Genomic DNA, 26,490 nt, shown 5'->3' on the forward strand with positions numbered 1-26,490 from the left:
TCGACATTTGGTTTTTTGGGAATGGCTAACCTCAATTAGCACTATCTTCTCTAACTCCATCCATCTACCTACAAAAGGCAAACACCATCCAGATCAAGAAATGGAACATTGCCAGCCATCCCCAAACCCATCCATCTGTCCCTACCAAAACCAAACTTTATTTCTCTTCAAATGTAATGAGTTTCCTGAATTTTGTGGTATTTCACACCTTCCTAATTTAGAGAATTATCACCCACATGTGCATCTCTCAGCACTACAGTTTAGTTTCCCTACTTTGTAATTTTTGTATCTTTTTGAACCCTTATAACTAGTTTAAGTAAATACGTTTACTGCTCAGCAGAAATCCTGTGTCAATTAATCTGTATTTATTTTGATTGTCTAAAGCCCATTCTCTTGCAAATTTCTCAGGAAGTTCTCATGGGAACAGCATTCCCTGACTCTTTACATGTTGACAGCAGTTTAAGGTCTGTCTTTATACTTGAAATTGGACTTGGCTAAATATAGAACTCTTGACTCACAGGGTCTTATGTCGGTATGGTTTATTGGTAATCTAATTTTCTTTTCCTTTTGAGTAATTTGACATTTTTACCTGGATGATAAATAGATTTTTTTTTTCTTTAAAGTGTATTTATCTTACAGACTATGTCTTTTTGATTGCTCTTAGGCAATTTATTTGTGCAGTTTCAATTTTTTTTTTAATTTCAAGAAACTTTTCTTGAATTGTAGTTTTTAGCATTTGTCCTCTTTTTAGTGATTGTTCTGTTCTTTTCGAGAACCCCTACTATGAATATATTAAGTCATCTCCTTTGCCTGTCCTTTTGTTACTTTTTCTCAGATCCATTTTATCTCTCTTTTTTTTTAATTTAAAATTTTCTCTCTTTTTTCTCCTGGTTAAAAAAGGGCATTTGTACTAAAAAATCCTAGGCTGGAGACCTGACTTTGGAGGTCCCAGTAGCCCAGATTTTGCCATCTACCACCTTGAGAGACCAATCAGACAGACAAAAGTGGTGGTGAAGAAAGAAAGGAATTTATTTAGTGTGGCCACAATGGGAAGAAACAGGAGAACCAGTATTCTAAGCCCTGTCTTTGGGGTCCTGACAAAAGCTTCAGGATTGCATAGGGGAAGGACAAAAGCAGGGGGAAAGAAATATGCATAGTCAAGGAGTCGTGGTCACACTGTCGTCTGGTTGATCATTATCTGAGGTCTGATTCTATGAGAGCCTGTTGGCACCCGGGAAATTATTATTGCTTGAGGATGTTTCCTGTAATGAAATGAGTGCTCCCACTCTGTATTCGTCAGCTTTTCATCCCTGTGATCAAAACACCCCATCAAAATAACTTAGAGGAGAAACAATTCATTTTAGCTCACAGTGTTAGAGGTTCAATTCATGGTGGACCAACTCCTTAGCTCTGGGCCCAAGATGAGCCAGAACATCATGAAGGAAGGGTGGGATGGAAGAAAGCTGTTCCACTGTCCAGGAAGTAGAGACAGGCTGCTGAGAAGGGGCTGCTGGGAAAAACAACCCTACCAGGGCACATCTGCAGGGACCCAACTCCTCCAGCCATGCCCTACTTGCCTATAGTTACCACACAGTCAATCCTTTTATACTAGGACGGACTGATTAGGTTACAGCTCTCACAACCCAATCATTTTTACCTCCAAACATTCTTGCATTAACCCAGGAATGTTTATGGGACATCTCACATCCAAACTATAACAAGTTTAGGAGGGGAAGAGAGCAGCCTTGTTTCCATCATAAGGTGTAAGACCAAAGGGCTTGATATTCCCAAAATTTGAGATAAACTGGGAAGTATCTAGAAGAAGAACAAGTTAGAAAGGCAAAAATGGAGTTAGTTAGGACAACATCTGGATCCTCTTTCAGCCTTACCTATAATACTTATTTGATCATACATTCCTTCTTGTTTAGTCTTTGTTTGTTTAATGATTCTTTCCTGACTTATCACCCTAAATTTAAGTCTTTAATTCTGATGTATGTTATTCTTCATATACTGTAATATTTCATTAAGGACTTTTGAATTCATTAGAAGTAGTGGGCTGGGGATGTGGCTCAAGCGGTAGCGCGCTCGCCTGGCATGCGTGCGGCCCGGGTTCGATTCTCAGCACCACATACAAACAAAGATGTTGTGTCCGCCGAGAACTAAAAAATAAATATTAAAAAATTCTCTCTCTCTTTCTCTCCCTCTCTCACTCTCTCTTAAAAAAAAAAAAGAAGTAGTGATAAGTAGAAAATAGAAATTGGAAAACTAAAATATTTATCATCTTCTGAGGTGTATGGCCTTGTGACAGATACTGTTGGTAAATATGCTATTTTGTTACTTATTTGTTTTATTCTTAAAATCTTTTTTTTTAATTTTAAGGTTTAATTACATTTGATTGTTAATTTTACATGAAATTAGTTTTCTTTTTTTTACTATTAAAGGCAAATATGATTCAGAAACTTTTTAAACCTATGATTTTAAGCTCTTTTTCAAAACTATAGCTGATAACTTTCTGAGACCTGACTTCCTCTCCTTCAGGTTTATCTGGCCCTTCTTTTTGTTTCATATTTATTGACAATGTATTTATCAGTATGGAGGGTTTTTGTTTTTTTTCCCTCAGAAAAAAAGACTTGCTATGAAAAAAAGATTTGTTTGGTTAGTTTCTAGAATTCATAAGGCCCAGATTATACTGATCTCTAACCCTGGACCTCCCGTACTCAGCTATACTGGAATGTAGAAATCCTCCCCACCCCACCCCAATGCATTTACTTACCATCCTCAAATTGCTCTACTGAACTTACTAGTGAACATCTGTGAGTGATTTGAGAATGTTTTAGATATATCATGTACCCCAGTGCTTCCTTCTGTTTCTTTTTGTATCGTTGCTGATCTCACTTCAGTCTTGTGACTTTGGAAGGTTTATATCTATCCACTTTAATTTGGGGGTTATGGGAGTATCTTGTCACCAAATTTTGGTTTAGATATTGTTCATGAGTTTTTAATTTTTCATTCTAAATATTCTGCAGGAGGAATTCAGAGAGATGTAAAAAAGTATATCACTCCCATAATCCCAGAATCCCCCTTCTTTACATCAAACCTTTGTTTCATGAAGATTTCAACATTCATTTAATGGGTTGATTAAGAGCAACACTAAATATCAGAAAGGTTATTTTTGTGTTTGTACCTTTTATTTGAGGATACTAACTCTCAGCCTAAAATTGTATAAAGTCTTTATTTTTCAGATATGAATCAATGTAAAATATTATCTCTAATATAAGTAGAACTGGAACCTTTTAAAACAGGACTCTAGAAATTTTGCCATGTACTGATATAAAAACAACAACAAAAAAATCTAAAATACTTCCTTAGAATGAAGACAATAACAATTATTGATATAAAAAATTATTTTTGACTTCCATATACTCAAAATATAACATCGACTAAGCTTATAGTTTTAAAATAATGTAAAAAATGCAATTTACAATTATAGCATGCATGTCTTCAATCAACACATTTTGGCAGTGGGTTAAATACTACCAGATAAAGAAAATGTTTGAACCCAATTCCCTAAAGTAATGAGATGTGTTGTAAGATTTTATAGCACAACAAGGGAACCAGAAATTTGAACAGAAGTCAAGAATAGTCATAGAGCAAACCCTGACCACACACTATTGGACTTCTCTCATTTGCTCTCAGAGGCAGTGGGCCTTCCTACTTTTTATTTCTCCTGTCAAGGTAAAGCTACTCCATCTTCAGAACTCCATTTATTCTTTATTTCTTCATTCATATGACACTTGGTTCTTTTGCTTGGGAAGATAAATCACATCAATTTGTCTTCCAAGTAGATTTCCAAGTAATTTTTGGATAGTGCAATCACTGTGTCTTCTATTTATTTCTGGATCCCCAGTTTCTAGCTCATTGTAGGTATATAATACATGATAATGGAAAAATAGATACCTGGAGCTCTGGTGAGTGATTGACTATATCTAGTAGTTCAGATGTGAATGTTACAATGATAGTCTGCAATATAATATTTCTTTCCACATGTAGCTTTAAAATTCTTTTTAAAACTTTAGCTAGAGAATCATCCATTTTGAACTTTAAAAATAGCATATGGGCAATTTGTTTAGGATCCAATGGAATAACAATGTTCAAAATAAGGAATCTTGCATAATCTGATAAGAGTTTGCAGTAGGTTCATTGGAGGTTGTGTTTGCTGGTAATAATAAATCCAGGTTTGAACACATAGAGCATCTTGTCACATAAAATTTATTACAAAAAAGTTTACAAATTAATTCTACATCATTTTCCAAGTGCAAATCATAACCATAAGACTGTAAAATCTATCACCAAAGATATAAAGAAAAAAATCCAGTAAAAACAATATTAAAATATTCCATAAGCACTGAAGAATTCAAATTTGTCCCAAAACATTATTGATATCATGAATATCTATGACCAGACATCTGTGTTTGGGTAAATCTAGTAGATTAGCATTCAAGACAACCCAACAACATGTTCTCTAAAAATCAATAAAGTATAAGAGGTTTTAATAGAATTCTTGAAGAAAGAAATGTCACTATTCAAAAACAAAAGCAAATGTTCTAATAAAATGTTGTGAATGACAAGAACCACTCAGGCATCTTTAGTTAAAGCAGGAATACTTGCAAATAAAACATGCAATTACCACATTAGCACAATAGCAACCAAGTCTATACCACTGGATTATGATGTCATAATTGAGTTGTCTCTTCAGTTTTAAAACTTCTCTAACAATGGCAATTCTAGGTCATCTTCTTGGGTTCTTGCTTTACCTAGAACAATATTAGAAAGTGCTGGGGAGTGATATTGGCCAAAGTATATTATTTACATTTTATGTATGTACAAATACATAACAACAAATTTCATCATTATGTACAACTCTAATGTACCAATTAAAGAGTGGGGGGAAAAGGGCTAGGGATATAGCTCAGTTGGTAGAGTGCTTGCCTTATATGCACAAGGCCTTGGGTTCAATCCTCAGCACCATAAAAAAAGTGGGGAAAAAACATTAGAATCTGTATCTAATGAGAAGCTCATGTATATGTGCATAATCTTATTAAGACCCCACAAGTAGGCTTTAAAAATAATTTCTACACAGGTCAATGCATCATGTTTGTTTACTTTGTATTTTTCCTGAATTTTCTTGTAGATTTAGATTTGGGATGCATAAGTGAAAACTTAAGAGTCACAGACAATCGACATCATACTGTTTGCCATGATTAATTTCTATAAGGATAAAGAAAGGAAGACTGGATGACATTTTAAGGGGTTTTCCAAACTCATGCTATAACCATTAGAATGTTTTATGGTTGGAATTGGTGAGCTCCCCTCCTAGGATATATCAGATTGTGTGAGCACAGACTTTTGGGCTAAACATCTCCTACTATGCCTAAGACACTCTAGGACTGGAAAATACTTATCATCTCCTAACTATTATCTAAGGAGGCCAGGGGAGTTCTGATGAAGCCAAGTCCCAAGCCTCATCCCTGCAGAAGCCAATTAAAGTCAAACAAAGAAAATATCTGTTCTCTGCCTGAAGTCTGAGCCCTGAATCTCAGCCAGCTCTTAGCTATAGCAAAACTCCATCCTTAACCATAGGGAAAATCATGAAAAAGAATGTAGGTGGACTGATGCAAAACCATCGTCACTTTTGTAAAGAAAGTCTGAATAGTCATTCTCTGCTGATATTGTCAACAGCATTGTCGACTTAGTCAAAAGGTATTATACATTTTATAATTTGATGAAGTTATGTTTTTGATCTCCTTAAATCCTTTGCTACATGTTGGTAATTCTAAAAATGCCAATGTTGACAACAGTCTGGAGCTGTATTTTATATGGGCTATAGAATTACATGAACCTCATAGAGAACATGTATTTCTTGGCTACAGTCACTGCAATATACTGGATTACCTGACTCCTACTTAAAATGGGTTGCAACTGGCTATATATACTCCTCTTTCCCTCCACTCAGTCTCATTACAGTTTATGGCCACATATGGATGGCCATTTGACCTTCAGTGAAACATATACTGAGTTTTCCTTTCTAATTTTAAATGAGTAAAGCAGAACAAAATAGCCAGTTTCATTCTCAGACCTGGAGAACAGGGAAGAAGCCCTACTTTTGCTCATTAAGAAAAACAGTTCCATATGTGGGAGGACATTTTAGGTTGTGTCCCTGGAGGAAGAAGGAGGAAGGTGTCAACTTGACTGTTTTATCTCTTCCCACCCTCTTGTGGTCATCCTTAACCTATCCTTACCCTTTACCCTAGGAGAATGAAGGCTCAGAAAAGTCACCCTGTGCTCCTTCTTATGCTCATTCTGTCACTATTTATTGGTTCCCTGTTTTAGCATAAGGGCTGGATTAGGTAACAGGAGAAGAGCAAAACTTGGTTTTGCACTTAGTGAATTTAAAACTCAGAAGACAACGCAGAATTATGTTATAATACATCAAAATGGAATCAGAGTGATAACTCTTTTAAAATTGAAACTATTGTCACAAAACACCAAACAACTTCAGTTCCAATAAATGAGTCAAATAAACATACATGGAGAGCCCCAAGGAGTGAGAGGTAAATGTTAAGTAACAGGAAACGAAAAAAGGTCAGAAAGTCCTAAAGAGCATCTCTTATGTGTCAAACATAGACCTTGCCTATTTGCTATAGCAGCTCTTTGAAGTTTATAACTATTTCACTATACAAATATATAAATTGAAGTTCAGAAATTATAAATTGTCCAAGACAATTTGAAGCTAGTCCAGGTTAAATTTAAAAACTGAATTTCTAGAATCTAGACTATGAAGGAATTGGCACTTAAGCTGGGCTTTGACTAGTGGGTCTAGATAGATAGGAAATTAAGAAGAGAAAAGGCAGAAAAGCTTAAGGCAAGCAGTGAAATGAGATCAACAGGATCAGAACAGAAAACTCAAGTATGGCAATAGTTGGCAAGCCTAGAACTTGCATTGGATGTTTGAATTATGGAGAATCAATAGGAACTCTAACAGGGAAAGGCAGAGTGAACATGCAGGGTTAAGGAGGTTTGCCAGGTTGTAGGATATAGGTGGAATACTAGGCAAAGGGACCTGCCCCTGGGTGACATGCAGGGGGCAGTGAAAGCACCAAAATCAAGGGGGATCATGTGTCCATCTGTGAATGAAGTTTTGTTTTTGTTTTTGTTTTTGTTTTTGTTTTTGTTCTGGGAATTGAACTCAAGGGTTCTCAACCACTGAGCCACATCCACAGCCCTATTTTGTATTTATTTAGAGATGAGGTCTCACTGAGTTGTTCAGCACCTTGCTTTTTACTGAGGCTGGCTTAGAACTCGAGATCCTCCTATCTCAGCTTCCAGAGCTGCTGGGATTACAGGCATGCACCACTGTGCGTGGCCTGAATAAAGAATTTTTTTTCAATAACATACATGGACCTATGTATTCTTTTTTTCATAGAAGAGTCTTAGAGGAAATTCTCCATGACATCAAATAGGCAATGTCATATATATATGACAGCAGAATGTATTACAATTCTTATTATACATATAAAACACAAATTTTCATATCTCTGGTGAATAAAGAATTTTTTAAAGCACCAAAAAAAGTCATTTAAATTACGTGAATCAAACTGTCTATGATAGGATGTTCTTGATTTCTGTCTCCTGTAACTCTGCAAAAAGAATAAGAAAAAAATGAATTCCTCCAACCTGATGGTGTGTTTTTACAGAGTGAATCTCAGTAAATGGGACCACTCTCCATCTGGTTCCTCAAGCTGAAAACCTGGGCATCATTCTGGACTCCATTTCCCTCTCATCCTACATCCAATTTGTAAAAGAACCTTATTAATTCTAACTTCAAAATTCAAACCTGGCCATTCTTTCCTATGATGGCTTCTGCTCTAGTCTTGGTCACCATCATCTCTCTTTTTTGGCATCTTTTTCCCAGTACCATCTACTCCCCTCCCCGCTCAACAACAAAGCAATTCTGTAAAACAACTACTCAGTATAATTTTCACAGTGGAGAAACTCGGAGTCTTCCATCACAAATCCTTAGCTTAGTCCACCAGCCCTTCAGGATCTGGCTTCCCCGGTGCATCTGATGAATTTCCCCCTCCGGATTCCCTGGCAGCTCTGCTGCAGCCACACTCTCCCTGTTCTCCTACAGACATGCCAGGCACATTCCAAACTCAGCTCCTTTTCACTTAGGGTTCCTCTGCCTAACATACAGCTCCCAGGATTTCACATTTCTCCTTCTCTTAATATATTTGGGTTTCTGCATTTTTAAAAAATGTCAACTATTTACCATGTAGTTACCAAAGCATCGTCTCTGCACCCTCCATACCCACATCTTCTCTTTACCTTGGCTTACTTTCATTATAGTGCTTATCTCTAAAATTTTGTAATTATATATTTGTCTTTTTTCTTCCTTAAGTTGTCTCTCTCTCTCTCTTTTTTTTTCTTTTGTAGTACTGGGGATTAAACCCAGGAGTGTTCTCATACTGGGTTACATCCCCATCCTTCTTTATTTTTTACTCTGAGACAGGGTCTTTCCAAGTTACCCAGGCTGACCTTGAACTTGTGATCCTCTTGCCTCAATTTCCCAAGTCACTGGGATTACAGGTGCGCAGGATTGCACCCAGCTGCCTTGTGCTATCGCTAATGCAGAATCCATGTCAGGAATAGCATATCTGTTAAATATATTTATTCAAAAATGATTTGATAACTACAAACATAAGTTAATAAGTAGACATTATACAGAAATAAAATGGCATATCTATGTAGCAACTCTTTTAAAGCTATATTTTGAAACATAGCTTCTTCCCAAGTACTCATTGTTTCAATCTTCAAAGAGAAACACCTTGCAAAGTCTGAATAATGATTTACTTTTCTTGCCACGGAATTGCAAGTAACCCTTGGTTCTTTTTATAATTACCTAGTTTTTATACTTTTAAGACTAGGGATTTTTTTCTTAATTCGTGACTGTTCTGTGTCATTTAGTATATTCACAATTTTATGAAACATTACCTCAATTTAGTTTTAATACATGCTTATCAATAATGTTATATTTTAAAGAACTTATTGTTAAATTTGGCATGGTAGGAAGCAAATTGATTATATTACAAATGGTAAATAAAGAGTTTTTATCTAATCATCTTTATATAAGACATTATATAGTGTCACCAAATAGCAGGTTAGAGAAAAGCAGGTTATTTTTAAAAGTAATCCACCTGATAAATAAAAATAAATTATCAGTTTGTACTTTATAATTTGAGCATGAACGTGTACAAACATCACAAAAAGGAATGCAGACATTACAACTTTTAGAAAACACACACACACACATACACACGCCACCTACAGTTTTACCAAAGAGAGAGAATAGAGTCTGTCAAAGCCTCTGCTTCCAACTGCCAATTCTTCAGGAACACAGAAGACAGGAGAAACTGTCAAATATCACTGTGGGTGTGCAGCCAGCAAAGTCCAGACAAGGGCACTCGATAGGTCAAATTCCCTTTGATCTTCAACAATAACTTGGAAGAACAGCCTGGAAGGAAAAGTTGTAGATTAAGAGATTTAAAATGTATAACGGTTGTTTTCTGAGCAAGCTTAAGCTGTGTTGAGAGATGCACATTTGGGTGATAAAACTCTAAGAAAGTGCAAAGAAATTGCAACAATAGAAGTCACAGCTGTGGTTACCTTGGAGAACAGAGAAGGGATTGTAACTAGGGCAGGGCATCTATAGGAGCTTGGTGCTGGGACAGCTGAATATCCACATGCAAGAGAACAAAGCTGGACTGTGCTTCACATCATGTACAAAAATTAACTCAAAATGAATCCATAACAGAAATATAAGATTTAAAATCATAAAAATCTTAGAGGAAAATCTCCATGACATCAAATAGGCAATGAATTCACAGATACAACATCAAAAACATAAGCAACAACAAAAATAGAAAAATTGGATTTCATCACATTTTAAAGCTTTGGGGCATCAAAGGACATTAGTTAAAAAAAAAAGTAAAAATCACCCACAGAAGAGGTGAAAATATTCCCAAATCACATGTCTGATAGGGTTCAATATCTAGGCTATATAAAGAACTCTTACTACTAAATAAAAAGTTCAACTTAAAAATGAGCAAAGGGCTAGGCATGTTTGCACATACCTGTAATCTCAGATGTTCAGGAAGCTGAGACAGGAGGATCACAAGTTTGAGGCCAGCCTGGGCAACTTGGTGACACCTTGTTTTAAAATAGGAAATGAAAAGGCCTGGGGATGTAGCTCAGTGTCAAAGTGCCCCAAGACTCAATCCCCAGTAAAATAAATGCAAAGACTTGAATAAACAGCTCTACAAAAGGTCAAGAAGTACATGAAAAATACTCAACATGTTTACTCATCAGGAAAAAGCAAATGAAAACCACAATGAGATGCAATTTCATACCCATTAGAAAGATTATAATAAGTTTTTATCCCCTGATACTGAGGATTGAAACTAGGAGTGCTTTACTACTGAGCGAGCTACATCCCAGTCCTATTTGTTTATTCATTCATTCATTCATTCATTCATTTTTAATTTTGAGACGGTGTTTCACTAAGTGACTAAGGATCTCACTAAGTGGCTGAGGCTGACGTCAAACTCACCATCCCCCTGCCTCAGCCTCTCAAGTTACTGGGATTTCAGGTGGGTGCCACCATGCCTAGCAACAATTTTTTTAATAAAGAAAATTAAAAGTATAGGTGAAGATGTAGATAAAATGAGACTCTCACACATTGCTAGTTGGAATATAAAAATGATATGGATGCTATGAAGAACAACTTGGCAGTTCCTCAAACTGTTAAGCACTGAATTATGATATGATCCCAGAATTCTATTCTTATGTACATATCCAAAAAATTGAAAACTCAAATAAGTATTTGCATATACATATTATGTGCTCCATTAGCACTATTTACAACAACTAGAAAGTAGAATCAGCCCAAATATCCATCAGTAAGTGAATGGATAAACAAATTGTGGTTATCTGTACAATAAAGTATTAAGTCATAAACATAAAGTATATACTAATACATGCTACAATTTGAGAAATCTGGAAAATATGCTAAGTGAAAGAAGTCAAACCTATCACATACTGTATAATTCCATATATATTAAATATTAAAAATAAGTATAAAGAGAAAAAGCAGATGAATGGCTGCCAAGGACCTTGGGAAGAGCAAGAAACTTCTTACTGAAAAAGTGGTTTTATTTAAGAACAATTGAAATGCTTTAAAACTTAAGATATAGGGACTGTGGATGCAGCTCAGTGATATAGCACTCATGTAGCATGAATGAGGCCCTGGGTTCAATCCCAAGCACGCTCCCACCAAAAGCCAGACGAAACAACCAGATATATAGTAATTATAGTAGTGATGGTTGCCACTTGTGAATGTACTAAATTCAACTGAATTGCTCACTTTAAAAAGTTTCATTTTATACTGGGTGCAGTGGCACATGCCTGTAATCCCAGCAGTTTGAGAGGTTGATACAGGAGGATCTTGAGTTCAAAGCCAGCCTCAGCAACGGTGAGGTGGTAAGCAATTCAGTGAAACCCTGTCTCTAAATAAAATAAAAAATGGGGCTAGGGATGTGGCTTACTGGGCAAGTGCCCCTGAGTTCAATCATCAGTAACCCCCCACCAAAAAAGCTTCATTTTGTTATATGCATCAAGCTATTAAAAAAAAAAAAGATGACCTACAATCCCACATTTACTTCTTTATGAATTCTGTAGGATAAACTAGTGTGAAGATGTGGTTTTGTTGAGGGGAAAAATGAGGAGATGCTAATTATATTACTTCAGCCACAGGAATGTTACACTACCTTTTTGGTTCATAGTCATTACGTTAATTATTTCATAAAATGAAAAGTTGTCATCCCCCTCCATATCTAATTCATTCTAACACATTTGCTCTGGCTTCTGGCTTCATGACAATCTGCTTAAACATGTGTTTCTTGTATTTTACAGACATACTTGGCAAGTGCAAGACAAAATTGATGCAAACAATGTGGCTTACACAACTGGGAAGCTAAGCTTTCACACGGATTATCCAGCCCTCCACCATCCACCTGGGGTAAGGTGAGCTTCAACATATTTTCCACAAAGCAGGCCAAGGACCAAATCCTTCTATATTTTGAGTGTATAAGATTACATATTTCACCAGCTAATTTGTCATATGTAATTTTCTTTCTTCAAACACAATCCAAACACAACATTTATGTCCCTGAATTCTGAATATCAGAACTGCTGAGGGATAGGACATTTTCATGTATCTTTTTAAAAAAATATTTATTTGTTCTTCCTGGAAATAATTATTGGTACTTTTTGCTTTGCCATGACAGACAGCAGTATAACCTGGTGTCTTTTTGTATATATATCCCCAGTAAGAGAGTTAAAAAAAGAAAAAGAAATCAGGGAACACAAGATGGTGTTCTCCCACAGTGTGACATGGCTGTCATTTTTATCAGTTATTGCTACATGAAAACCCACTCCCTAACTTAATGGCTAAAAAGAGCACCCATGTACTTAGCCCATTCTTGCTATTCAGGCTGTGTTCTGCTGGAAAGTTCTTATTTGCAGATTAACTCAGCTGATGAGTTGGCTAAGGGCTGGTGACTTCATCTAGGATGGCTTGTCTGCTCCACAAGCTAGCCCAGGCTTCTGCCCATGGCAACTTGCTGCAGTCTGGCTGTAGCAAAATAACCGGGGGTGACGAACAACTTGTGTAGATCCATACAGCAGGAGTGGGAGCGGTTTATTGTAGGACTGGAGGGGTATATATACATTCCACACAGCTTATCTTAATTAACATAAACTAGATACAGCAGTCAACCAATCAGAAATCTCCACACTTAATGGCTCGCTGGCGTTACTTCACAAACCACTCCCTCTGGCAAAATTCCAGGCGCCATCCTGACTTGTTTACAGACTCTAACAGCAACTGACACAATGTTCAGAGAAAGAGCCAACGTATACAAGGCTTCCTGGGGCCTGGGCTAGTGTTTGTGCAGTGTTTCTTCTGCTGTGTGTTATTGGTCTAAGCAAACCACAAGTCTTGCCCAGATTCAAGAAATGAGGAAGTAGTCAACTCAAGGAAGGAGCTGTGAACATGCTGTAATAACGGGATTCAAAGATAAGGAACAGAGTAGTCATGCTATTTTTGGAAACCATCTCCTATCTCGCTAATAAAATTCCCTCTCAAGGAAGGAGGTGCTCCATGTAGAGCCACAAAGGCCCCAGAGGAATTTCTGAGTACACACTCTTCCTCTACATCTTCACAAAATTATCATTTTAGTAAACCAAATACATTTTTACAAATTCACCATTTACTAAATTAAAACACAAATAGGACAATATGATTTTTTGAAAAAAAAATATGTTCTTTGCCTATTTTTAAAGCTGAACTGGACTAAATGAAATAACCACCCAGAAATCTGTAGCTTCAAAGATAAATGAAAATCTGGAGAATTCTCAAGTTAATAAAGGAGAAATGGGCCAAAACCAAAATTAATCCCTTTTTTTCATCATCTTGACTGAACATATTTTCTCTGTGCCCTGGTTGCTACCCATTGTTCTTGCCAGTATTAGCTAAGCGTGTATAGAATTTGACCACATGTTTTAAATTATTTTGTTGATTGGAAAAAAGAAATCCACATGATTTCATTGAACTAAATGATGACAGAAAAATGACTCCTATAGTCACCTTTTTGAGTGGGAGTTGAGGGAGGAGACACAACAATGTGATTTATTCAAAATGTGGTTCTGAGACATTTTTCTGAAACCCTGTTATTAAAAGCCAAACTAATCAGCTCAACTCACCTTTCAGAGATCAGTTAGAGAGGTTGGATAGAATAAAACTTAAAGAGTGAGAAGAGAAAACTAAAGATTCTATTTCAAATTTTTAAATTATCTTCTATATTTTATGACTTCACATTTTGTTTCTGGGTTAAAATTGAAAGCCTAAAAAAAAGTGATTAAATGATGTCATAAATTTTCCTGAAGTACAATGGAATTTTTGACATTTTCATAGAAAGTTATGCTTTTCAAAGCATTTTGACTTGTCTTTCTGTATATGATCACTCTTAACATTCCTTTAAGGTTAACATGATTGTGACTTTTATGTAAAATGGGGAAATGAAGTACAGGGTAAAAACTTTTATAGGGTGATTCATGGGGAATTTGAACTTGAACCTGGATTTCCATCTAGTTTATCATCACCTCATAAAGCTCCTGAGTTGGAATTTCTAATTATCATAATTGTATAATGTCATATAATGTAATGTGATAGATTATTTGTGTATATTGTCACACTTTACAAACTCTTCAAAGACAAGGACTGAATCATACCTTTATCTCAAGACTTCATACATCATCTTGCACATAATTTAGACATAACAAATACTCTATAAATAAGCAAAGTGCAATAAAGGTCTAAAATTACATAAATGACTTGATAGATTTTTACTATAATTTCTTTCAACACTGGGAATTAAACCCAAGGATGCTCTATCACAGTGCTGTTTCCCCAACTTTTATTTATTTTATTTTTTAAATAGAGCCTAAGTTGCCCAGGGTCTGCTCAAACTTGTGATTCTGATAAAAGAAAAAATGTATAGATACCTGCTTATACTATTGTTCAAACTTCCATTTTGAATGGTTATTTTTTTTCTTTTGTACTTTTCCATAACAATTAGAAAAGAAATTAGATAAGATAATTAAATGATTTATAGTAAAATGTTTATCAAATAAAAGTTTATTAAAATGTCATTTTAATTACAGATGAAATGACTTGGATAATTAGTTTTCTCTTGAGCATGCAGTTTGATGGATTTGGATCCAATGGGGTCAAGATAAGAAGACACATCTTTAATGAAACACAGATATTACTTTGCTCACTATTTTTCTCTGGGCCAAAAGTCACATGCTGCCATAAAGAAACACTTTAAAAGAAAATATTTTAAAATTCTGAATAACTCACATGAAATAAAATTTGGTTTTCTACAAATTTGAATTAGTGGTGAGGGTATCAGGCACCATCATCATTTTCCTGTCATAAGATTGTATTAAAAATTTAACTACATGAAAGAAGATGTTAGTTGGCCTTGCCTTGTGCAAAAACATCACCTAACCTTTTATAAAACTGATATTTGAAATATTCTGTGAGTTCATTTATGATGAAATTGGAAAGAATCTCAAGAACCCTCCAATTCTCTCCAAAATAAAATTATGCTATCATTTTGCCATTGAGAGTTTGATGGATTTTTCCATTTCCTTTTCTTTTTCATCATACTGCATTGTCCCTCATGGCCCTTGTGAGATGATTTTCTTAAGCAACTTGATCAGCTTATGCATGTATTTTTCAAGCATAAAAAAAAATGGCATAAAGTTGGCTGTGGTGGCACACTCCTGTAATCCCAGTGGCTCAGGAGGCTGAGGCAGAAGGATCACTACTTCAAAGCCAGCCTCAGGAACTTAGCAAGGCCCTAAGTAACTCAGCAAGACCTAGTCTCTAAATAAGATATATTTTAAAAAATAAAAGGGCTGAGGATCTGGCTCAGTAGTATAGTTCCCTGGGGTTCATCCCCCAAGTACCAAAAAAGAAAAAAAATGCCATCAATTTAAAGATTGAACCATTATTAATTTAGACCAGTTATCTTCCAACATCAATAAATAAGGATGGATATTTTAAATTGGCAAAGCACAGATATATCTACACACCACACAATACTGAATAACTAAGAGTATTATAAAGGGATTTTTCTCTTTGTAAACAAAAGACTTGCTATATACAGGTTTTTAAGCAAATAGGCCAAAGTTTGAATACCAGCTTTTCCACATTTTAGCCAAATTCTTATTAGCTAGCCAGTTTTGACACCTCTATATCTCAGTCTCTCCATCTGCAAAATGAAGATAAAACTATCAAATTCTAAGGATTCTTATGTGTAGTAATATAAATGATACAATTTCAATTTTAGAATAAATTATATATAAAATTATAAAAACTGGGGAAACTTGTACATTAGGTTTGGAAGAGAAGCAGTATTTATGTTCTAGATCAGCATTATCCAGTAGTAGTCACTAGTCACAAGTGACTATTCACACTTTAATTAAAATTAAGACTAAATAAAATTCAAAATTCAACTCCTCAGTCACACTACATTTCAAGCACACAATAGCCAGGTGAAGTTAGAGATTGCTGTATTAGACAGCAAATAAGAATATTCCATTGTTGCAAAAGTTCTGATGGACATCATTATTCCAGGCCAGTTGTGGAACAAACCAAACTAAATTATTATGATTTTTTTAACTAATACTGGTATCCCTCCAAGGCTGGGTATTTGATCATATTTGTCTCTTCCATTCTATAAGCACTCAATCAGACAATGTTTTTAATTTATTTCACTCAGTGAGAATGAAGATTTGCAATTCAATGCTATTAGTTTCTTCCAACAGAAAACCAGGGTCTAAATTTAAATACTCAAAATCACCCATCTATGCTGACTTACCAAAAGGAGTCACAAAACCAATGAAAAGCTCCACTCAAAAGTATCTTTAAATTTTTACTATGATTTACTTTTCAAAATGAAATAATATTAAACATTTCCCCAAAAATCTTAATAAAATTTATTAGTACTTAATAGCATGGCTTTCTCATTCTCAGTGTGTCAGAGCTTATCCATCCCTCATACTCCCACCCCACTTCCTTCCTTTTTTTATCCTTACATCTGAATTATGGCCTTAGACTCTCAAGTAGCTACTATCTGGCCTGTTTCCTCCTCAAAAATAATTCATTTACTGTAACACCACTGGGCTAATTTTTTCAGGTCAGTTCTATATTGCTTCCATATTCAATAATTCCCAACAGAAAGAATAGAAATTTTTTATCTAACATTTAAGACTCTCCATGAAACCCCAAATCATGTTTTAACCTGATCTTCTCTTTCCATTTTACCTTGTGCCACTGCAAAACTGTCTGTTACTGAGTGAACTGTGCACTTTTGCATGCACATCCTCTCTGTTTCTATTTGCACTCTCAGTCTAGTTTGCACATACCAAATCTTATCCATTGCCCTTTGCCCAGCTTAAATACCACCTCTTCTGCTGACCTTTCCTGCCTGCTCCAACATCCAGAGTTCACTCTCTACAGCTCTTATGACCTGTGCCTTTTGCTTACTAGTGAACATTATCATGCCTATGTCCATGTCTTCAATTATAACAGATTTTAACTATACAGTATTGATCATAACCATCTTTTTTGTCCCCAGCCCCTTTCTCTGCTGATGTAAGAGAACAGATATAAAAACAAATTTCATTGATTTTGATTTGTGCATATCTTTTTGAATATTTAAATCAAAAATAGTAAAATGCTATTATTTTAAACTCTATTTCTCCATTTCTTCTTTCAGGTTCAGCTTCTGCACTGCATAAAACAAACAGTCACAGGGGGTGATTCAGAAATTGTAGATGGGTTTAATGTGTGCCAAAAGCTCAAGGAAAAAAATCCTCGGGCATTCCAGATTTTGTCTTCCACCTTTGTGGACTTTACAGACATTGGAGTGGATTACTGTGATTTCTCTGTACAATCTAAACACAAAATTATAGAGTGAGTACTATTTATGAATTTCTCATTGCAATAAAACAATTGACAGCAAACTCTCCATTAATCCAATGCTTAAACAGTAGAATGCTTTAACTGCAAAGCTTTTTTTTTGTTTATCTTTTAAGCCAAAAGGGAAAAAAAGAATATTTCCACAGTTGAATGAATTTTTTAATCAAATTACCTTAAATAATCTATTAATATTAGAGGAAAAGTAAGATTTAATGTGCACTTCATTTTAAAAGTGTTAGGTCTACATAGTCTTACTCAGTGTGATTGTAGTAGCCAAAAGTGAAAGGACATAACTCAAAATAGGTAGATCCAGGAGTTACACATTGTTATCTGGAATTTTTCTCTACCCTCCCCCACCCCATATTGACTCCTTTTTAAAGATGATCCTCAAAAGCTCCAAGTGTTCATTACCCCTGGAGCTGACAATCACAGCACAAGAAGTGTACTTTTTTCTGTACAGCTGTGACAAAGGTAGATGACTCCTTGTCCAACTTATGTCTATGTCTGTCCTTGAAGCAAATGCTGTGGCCAAAGTTGGAGAATTCCTTGTGGCCGTGCCAGGACCACATGCTCATCTATAGAGAGGGTCAGCCTTGTTTGAACTGCATGGACTGAGAATGAAACAGAATCTCCCTCAAAAGATGCTAAGTCAACAAAGATCATATATTCCTTACAGAGAATATTTATGTCTTTGTTCTCTTAAAATGATTTTATCATGATTTTTCCAAGTACTCACTAAGGCTATAATTTATCATTTTATTCGAGAATTATCTTAGATTTGTCTCTAGGACATTATGTATTCAAAGAGACTTCAGTTAATTTGGGGGTATTTCTGATTTTAGAATTAAATTTGTATTCTTTTTAAAGTAATAGCCACATAGGGAAATAAATTCATTTAGTAGAAAATCAAATCTGTAGCACAGTTTCATTATCGTATTTTTATGTACAGCCTTCATTTATTCATCAACAGATAGTTACTGAGGCCAGACATTTTTCTTAGTACTTGGAATATGCCAGTGGACAAAATAAAGATGCCTGCTCTCACACAGCTTGAGTTCTAGTGGGGAAGGGGAGAATTTGAAATTTTGAAATAAATAAGCAAATCATAATGAATATTAAAAACTATTACAGGCTTAAGAGGGGGGAAAAAGGAAAAGTAGATCAAGATTAAGGGAATCTGTAGGACCAAAAACTTACCACCGATAAAATTTTCATCATTCAATAATGTAGTAAGGGAAAGATTTGAACAAAGACTTAAAGAAGTGAAGGAGTTTTCTAGAAAGTGCTAGAGCAAGAGTCCTAAGAAATCTTCAAGAACATGTCTAGAGAGTTCAAGAAACAGCCAGAGCTGAGAGAAGGGAAGTATGTTAGAAGAGGAGGTCAGATGGGGTCAGCTCATCCATAGTGTTGTTAATAACTATAAACACCTAGGTTCTCATTCTGAGTGAAGTAGGGAGCTGTCATAAGGTTTTGACCAAAGAAGAGACATTTGTATTTAGTTATGTGTTATATAGATCCTCTGGCTATTGTGTTGAACATAGTATAAAATAGAGCAAGAACAGGAGAAGGAAGACCAGGCAGGAAACTACTGCTAGGACTCCCTGTCGAGATGATGGCACCCTGAACATAAGTGGTCCAAGTGACAGTAATGGCCATGTTGAAAAGGATATATTTTTTGATATATTTTTCAGGGAAAAAGATTGTTTTCCTGATAGTTTGGATAAGAGGTATGAAGGAAAGACAATCCTCAGGAATATATTCTAGATCAAAATGAAGCTGAGGTGTTCTCTGAGAACTCAGCCATTGAGGGGAGAAAGAGAAGAAATAATTCAAGCTTCTTAGTTATATTATGACAGTTTTAATTATCTAAACGGCTCCTTTAAAATAAGAGCTTTTATCATTTTATCATCAGGAGATTAATAAATTTAATCTGATATACACATTACATATGTATATAAATGTATCAAAACATGTTACCCTATTAATGTGTAATTTTTAATTTTTATGTTTTATGCATGAGTTGAAATAAATTTAAATTTTAAAAATCCATGACAAATAAAAATTTTTGTTAAGACCTAAAATAATTGCAGATTCTGTAAGAGAAGTGAAGCAAGAAACTTAGTTATTGAATGAGATTAACTGAATGTCCATCAACCAAATCATGACTTGGCTTTGATATATTTTGTAATACAATCCAAAATTTAGCCATTTGCAAGGTATCAGGGATATCCATGGAGATAATAAAGTGTTTAACATTAATCCATTTAAAAATACATTTTTAACAACAAGAGAGAAAACAAGGGTTTCAGTTAATGAGGGCTTCCGTCTCCTGAGTGTTTGGGTTAATTTAATTTTCTTGTAGTTAAACTTTTAAATTCTTTTGAAATTTTCATATCCTTCCTAGTACAAAAGAGTCTCTAAGGCTGCTAAAAGAATAAGTAACAATCCAATACAGTGAAAAATAAATTAATGAAGAAACTGGTGCAAAAAATAATAGTGGAATTAATCAATCCTATTGATTGCAAGTTTACTCATGTGAATACAAGTCTTTTATTTACCATCTATGCAACCACTTATTCAATGACTTCCCCTTGCTGATTCAGTTTCTTTTCTAAAACAAAAAAAGAAAGAATACCTGCCACTTATCAATAATTTATGATGAAGTAGGAAGTCTAGAGTTAATAAATGGAAGCACTTACCAAAATGCCTATCAGTGAAAATGCAAAGTATATTTGAGCTTGCTATAATTTTCATTTTATAAATGCCAACAATTTACTGATAATAGTTTTCTATTTCTTATCCAACCTAGAAACCAAAGCAAAGAAAGAATATAATCAGTTACAAGAGTCAAATTGCTTCTAAAGTCTAAAATAATTTTTTCCTGCAGATTCTCTCATAAAATGTGATGCAATAGATAATACCATAGAGACACTCCCCCAGTAAAAGCAAGAAGTTCCATAAAACATCCCATCTCCCTGCAAAACTAATGGGAAATATTCATAGCAGCAACTGGGACTGTGGGAGATACCTATGGTCCTTTCTTTGGGTTCTTGTTGGCATCACTGATGATGATTTGCCTAGATTGGTTCACTGTCATCTTGTTGCTGGTTTATTTTTAAATATTTGTCCTTTGTTCACGGCTAAATATATAGCTAGTTATTCTCATCTTTTATGACATTTTACCCTTCCTCTGCATGAAAGTTTGCATTAGATGCTTCCTTTTATTCTGTTGTTCTATAAAGGAATTTCCTGCTTATTAAGATCCAATTTTGCATTTTAGGTTGATCTTTAAGGTTTCAGCCCCACCCACCCCCCCCACTTCTTCTAACTCTTCAATCCTGAGACTAATGTCTTCTCTAGCAGTCAATTGCATCCTTCCTTCTGTATCCTGACATTGATCATGGTTCACTCTCTGTGTGACCAGTCAGCTAAGTGCAGCCCAGACCCAAACACAAGTTCTCTATGTCCAAGCACATTGAACAATTTGTTTGGTCTGATCCATCAGGTGTGGACTCCACTTAGCTGTTGGCAACCATTACTACCCCCTGGGTTTGTCCCCTGGGGACACTTCTTTAGGAAGTAATACTAAGCAATATGTCACCATCCTGGACCACTTTCTCTCCTATTTTCATTCATACCTACTGTTTCTACCTAAAGGAAAAATAAAAGTTGGGAGTTGCTTAGTACTGAAGGTCTAGCTGAAAGTCTACCTTCCCAATAAGCTAAAAACAAAAACTACACACTCACACACACACACACACACACAAACACACAGAGAAAAAAAAATCTCCTCTTTTTGCCTCTGTATGTAAGTGATGTCCATGTCTTGCTAATTTTAACCAGCATAGTCCAAACTCCAGAAAGTTTGATATCTTTTCTTACATTGAAAGTTGTATTATCTTGCATTGTCATGATCACAGTCCATATTATAAGAAAGGGTAGAGAAATCACAACATTAGGATCTTCCAAGGTACTAAAGAGACTTCAGTACTCCCCTAAAGCATGAAAAATATACAGACACAACAAATGTTTATTTACCAACTCTTATGTCCAGGCTTTATGTTGAGAGCTGGGAATACAACATTGAGTGAGATACAGTACCAATCTTCTAAAGGTCTTCAGACTAAGACATGTGGTATAGAGAGGTAGATAGGAAGAATGTTCTCAGGCTAGTCTCTTTTCTCTATTCTCCATTTTCCCTCATCTCCAAACTAGGCATTAAATAAGAACCATATATGTCAAGCTTTTAAAGAATAAAATTTTCTTCCAATTAGATAAAATACAAAAGGTAACTGACCTATAAACTCGTTGCATGAGATTTTAATATGTAAAGCCTATTTTAAAGAACACAAATAAATTTCACTAAGCATAACAAAATGTTGACTTGAATATATCAGTAACATTTTAATTTTAGTATAATCCCTCCTAGCATTTTTGCAGTGAGATTTCTAAAAACACTTATTCATAATGAATGAAAAAGATGAAGGAATACATTGTACCACAGGTAAATTGAATATCTTGACCCTTACAAATGTAAATAGATATTTCATGAATTATATATTAATTTTTTCTCTTCAACAGGTTAGATGACAAAGGCCAAGTGGTTCGAATCAACTTCAACAATGCAACTAGAGACACGATATTTGATGTACCTGTAGAGAGAGTTCAACCTTTTTATGCTGCTCTAAAAGAGTTTGTTGATCTCATGAACAGCAAAGAAAACAAGTTTATCTTCAAGATGAATCCAGGTCAGTGGGGACATTTTTTCAAAAAAGTAAAAAATTTGGATTTTCTCCAACTTTACCCATGGAGAATGATATCCAGAACAGTTTTATAGTAGAATCTTGGTGAACAGCTGACTTGGCTTAAAACAGCAGCCTCCTGGCTCCTACCTCTGCTACTTTAAAGAAACTCTGGGCCAAATGAAACCTTCTGTCTGATATTAAGTCTGGTGGTTTCTGTTTTCTATCCTAATAGCCTATCAATACAAGCTGAGCCTTCTACTTTATTTTCCTATCCTGGTAGACAAATATGTCCTCATGATGCTGATCATAAAACACTTAAGTTTATTTCTAAAACTTATAGGCAGAGATAGTATTGAATGAAATAAAATAGTACTTGGAGTACTCTAGCTACTTGAAATAAAGGCGCAAAAAACACTGATTTTTTTTTTCTGGACCATCTCTGCTAAGTGAAGTGCCTCCACAATTTAGCCTTTTTTTATTTATTTGTTTTTAATTGACAAACAAAATTGTATATACTTGTCATATACATGTTGCTTTGAAGCATGTATATATTATGGAATGGCTAAATCATTCTAATGAATATATGCATTATCTCACATAGGTATTTTTCTTTTTACAGTAGAAACACAAAGTCTACTTTCTTGGCAACTTTCAACAATATAGTACATTGTTATTAACATATTGTGCAATGACTCTCTTGAACTTAAGGCTTTGTTATCTATAATGAAAGGCATAATTTCTCTCTGCTCTAGATTTGGCCAAATGGAAAATTCATTTTACTGTAATTGTTTTCATTTTTTTTCTTTTTTCTTTATCTGTCTTTCTTATTTTTTCTCATGACAGTATCTTGCTATATTTCCCAATATGGGTCTGAAACTCCTGAACTCAAGTGAACCTCTCATCTCAGCCCTCCAAGTAGCTGAGACTACCTTAGTGCACCACCATGCATGGTGGAAATTATTTTTAGAATTGAACTTTGGCATAATAGAAATTACCATAAACCCATTGCCACGCAGTCACAGCAGGTAGATTTTAAGAGTGGCAACGTGTAAACTGAAACACCATGGGGAGAAATAGTTGGAATCCAGGTTTACCATGTGAAGGCAATGAAGCTTTGGGCAAATCCCTCAACTTGTTGAAGCTTTGATGTTCTCATGTATGAAAGGGCAATTCTTTTTTTTAGAGTTCTTATGAATCTTAAAAATAATGTCCATAAAAGACTGGGAATGTAAAAGACCAAATAATAATATCACTAAATGATTTGAAACTGTTAAACCAGGTGAGATAAGTGACAAGCAGTAAAAACATTAAAAAGCTTTACACAGAGAAAATCTTCCAAGTAAGAATTATTAAGATGTCTACAGGAGCCTACCAGGCTATGTGATTTAAGTGTCAAGGCCTAAAACAGTTTGCATCTAGAGGTTGATTAGTGTGACAGCAAATGTGCAGTCTTGGGTAAAGAAATAAATGTACTGTTTATTGATATGAACTGAGCAGCATTGGGGTTTTGCCTGTTATATTTGCCTGCTTTGTAAATCATTTAAACACAAATTATTAATAATGGGAAAAAAATTCTTTCGTTTAGGTGATGTGATTACTTTTGATAATTGGCGCTTACTTCACGGCCGACGCAGCTATGAAGCAGGAACTGAGATAACCCGCCATCTGGAGGGAGCCTATGCTGATTGGGATGTGGTGATGTCAAGGCTTCGCATCTTAAGGCAGGGCGTTGCTAATGGGAACTGAATCTTGTGTCTCTAATTTTAATAAGATTTCAGTGACTGCATTTATAAGATATGTCACGGTTATTCAAAAGATCACAATCTGTATGGTTCACATATAAATTTAGCACTGAACATGTAACTCCCTCACAACAATACACTGTTGCTTGTAATTCTACTCAATGTCAGCCTTTTCAATGGTGTAGCAATATAACCTCTTCTCCAAATAAATCATTCTTCTGTCTTATTGAATGTTTAGACCCTAATTTCTTTTGCCCACATAAGAGTGCTTCCAGAATGCCTACAAATAGTTTTTAAAGCAAATGAAATATTTCTTCTACAGTTTTTTTTTTTTAACAGAGTTTTTGCTTCAAATAAAACTTGGGCTTCAGATAAAATTTCTTAAAACATGCTTCTGCTCTGTTGCCTATGGAGTCTCATTTTTCATGACTTCATATGACTGTCTTGGGAAAAAGATATTTTCAAAGAACGTTTTTATTCACTTTTGTTATAGAATTCCATTAGCCAAATCTCCAACGTGGTGACCTCAACATTGTTTTGTAATACCTAAATTATGACAGCAAAGCCAAGTATACCAAATTAAGAAAAAACATCTTATCTCCCTAAATTTCTCTTACCCTAAATAAAACTCCCACGGACCACCAGCATTGCTTGCTCCTGTGCATGGATCCATGCTTATTCCTTGCCTCCTACTAACAACTGGGAAGAGAAAAAACAAGACTCAGGCAGTACTCGTGAATGGGCTTCATGTCTGCCACCCTCTGCTCTCTTCAGGGCCAACGCCTTGCCCTAGTGGTGGAACATAGCAATGGAATTCTCAGTCCTGCTGAGCCCAGTTCCTCACCCCTGACACAAGGGGAGCCTTATCATTAGCATTTGCTGAAATCCCAGTAATACAGACATCTTATAGTCCATAGTATTTGGCCCCAACCAAGCCTCCTGTTCTAAAAGTCTTAATCACTGCCATCCTGGCAGGGCACTCCCTGTTGCCTCAAGACCACAGGTAAACATTGCTTCCATTCATATTTTAATTTTGCTTCACACTCACTTCAGTTTCCATGGCACTCAGAGTCTGGATCAAGAGTACCTTTATCCCATGTCAGAACACCCCTCTGACGCTCTGAACTCTGGTATTGAGTCTACATCACCAGCCCAGACACCTCCTTATTATCATATTGTTCATTGCTGGGACTTCCATGTCCTTTCCTATTATCTGGTCTTGCCTAGGGCCACTGCAGTGTGTAACTTATGCTTCATTTCTTTGAACTTGAAAAGGAATGGGCTTGGATTCCCAATCTCTCCTCAAATACTTCTAAAATGAAAATAGGTGAGTTCAATAGGGGAATGACCTAGTTCGAAAGCGCAGCATACAATACCTCAAAACAAATAATTTACTGGAGTGAGCCCAGACTTCATCTATTCAAAGCATCTAAATTCCAGGCACTTTCCAAATGACACTACATTTTTTATTCATTTAGCGGATATTTACCCCACACTGTGGTATATGCCACTCTGCTAGTATAAGGATACAGAAGGTCCTGAAATAAGCCTCTTTATAGCCTATTAGGGAATCAGATAAGGATGTAGATAATGATGTGTCACATTAACAGGATGGTTCATAGGAAGGCAACCAAGCCAGAACGAGAAGGCTCCAAAGCTGCAGTCTGAGTTGAATTATGAGAACTAATGGTAATTTTCCAAGTAAAACTATTATCTGTGTCTCTTATGCTCCCATTAAAGCATAAGAGGCACAGATAGTTGAAGAGTAAACACAGAACACGTGTTGACTCTTAAATGAGAAAAGCAGAAAGCAGACCATGGCAGCAGTGTAAATGCTGGGATTGGATGTCTAGGTTCAAATCATAATGATGGCAATCATTTAACCATGTCTCTTTCCCCTAAGTCTCATTTCTTTCTACCTATAAATGAGACTAATAACAGTTATTATTTCAATATATTTTTAAATAAAAGTTCACATGAAGCTGTGTTTTCCCAAGTTTCTGAGATGATGAGTCACACCCACGGGGCCTTTTCTTTTTTAAAAAAAAGACAGCATCCCAGATCATTCCCTGAAGATTATGATTCAATAAGTCTGGGACAAAGACCAGCAACTATATTTTTAGCAAGGATCCCAGGTGATATGCATCACTAGTAAAGTTTGGAAAATACTGACATATATATATTAGTATAGTTCCAGCTCAGGGTAAGTTTTCAAATGATGTTAACTGTTATTACTTATAATAACAGAGGTTGTAGAGGGAGAGAGTAGGTTAGGGTGAGAAGAGATATATGAGACTGAAGACAGAGACAAGGCCAAATCATGAAATGTTAAATG

General features: G+C 35.4%; 1 protein-coding gene across 1 annotated transcript in view; it reads left to right on the top strand.

Annotated features, from left to right (window-relative positions):
• BBOX1 (gamma-butyrobetaine hydroxylase 1) overlaps positions 1 to 24,325 on the top strand; it is a 72,231-nt gene extending 47,906 nt beyond the window's left edge. Inside the window, exons 6-9 of the mRNA XM_081282708.1 lie at positions 12,028 to 12,133; positions 17,466 to 17,662; positions 22,250 to 22,416; positions 23,999 to 24,325. Coding sequence (XP_081138834.1) covers positions 12,028 to 12,133; positions 17,466 to 17,662; positions 22,250 to 22,416; positions 23,999 to 24,159 — 631 coding nt within the window. The 3' untranslated portion in view covers positions 24,160 to 24,325. The remainder of the gene's footprint in view (positions 1 to 12,027; positions 12,134 to 17,465; positions 17,663 to 22,249; positions 22,417 to 23,998) is intronic.
• Positions 24,326 to 26,490: the final 2,165 nt, after the last annotated feature.

Source organism: Spermophilus citellus (assembly GCF_964194105.1).
Source record: "Spermophilus citellus genome assembly, chromosome: 2".
NCBI classification, from domain to species: Eukaryota; Metazoa; Chordata; class Mammalia; order Rodentia; family Sciuridae; genus Spermophilus; species Spermophilus citellus.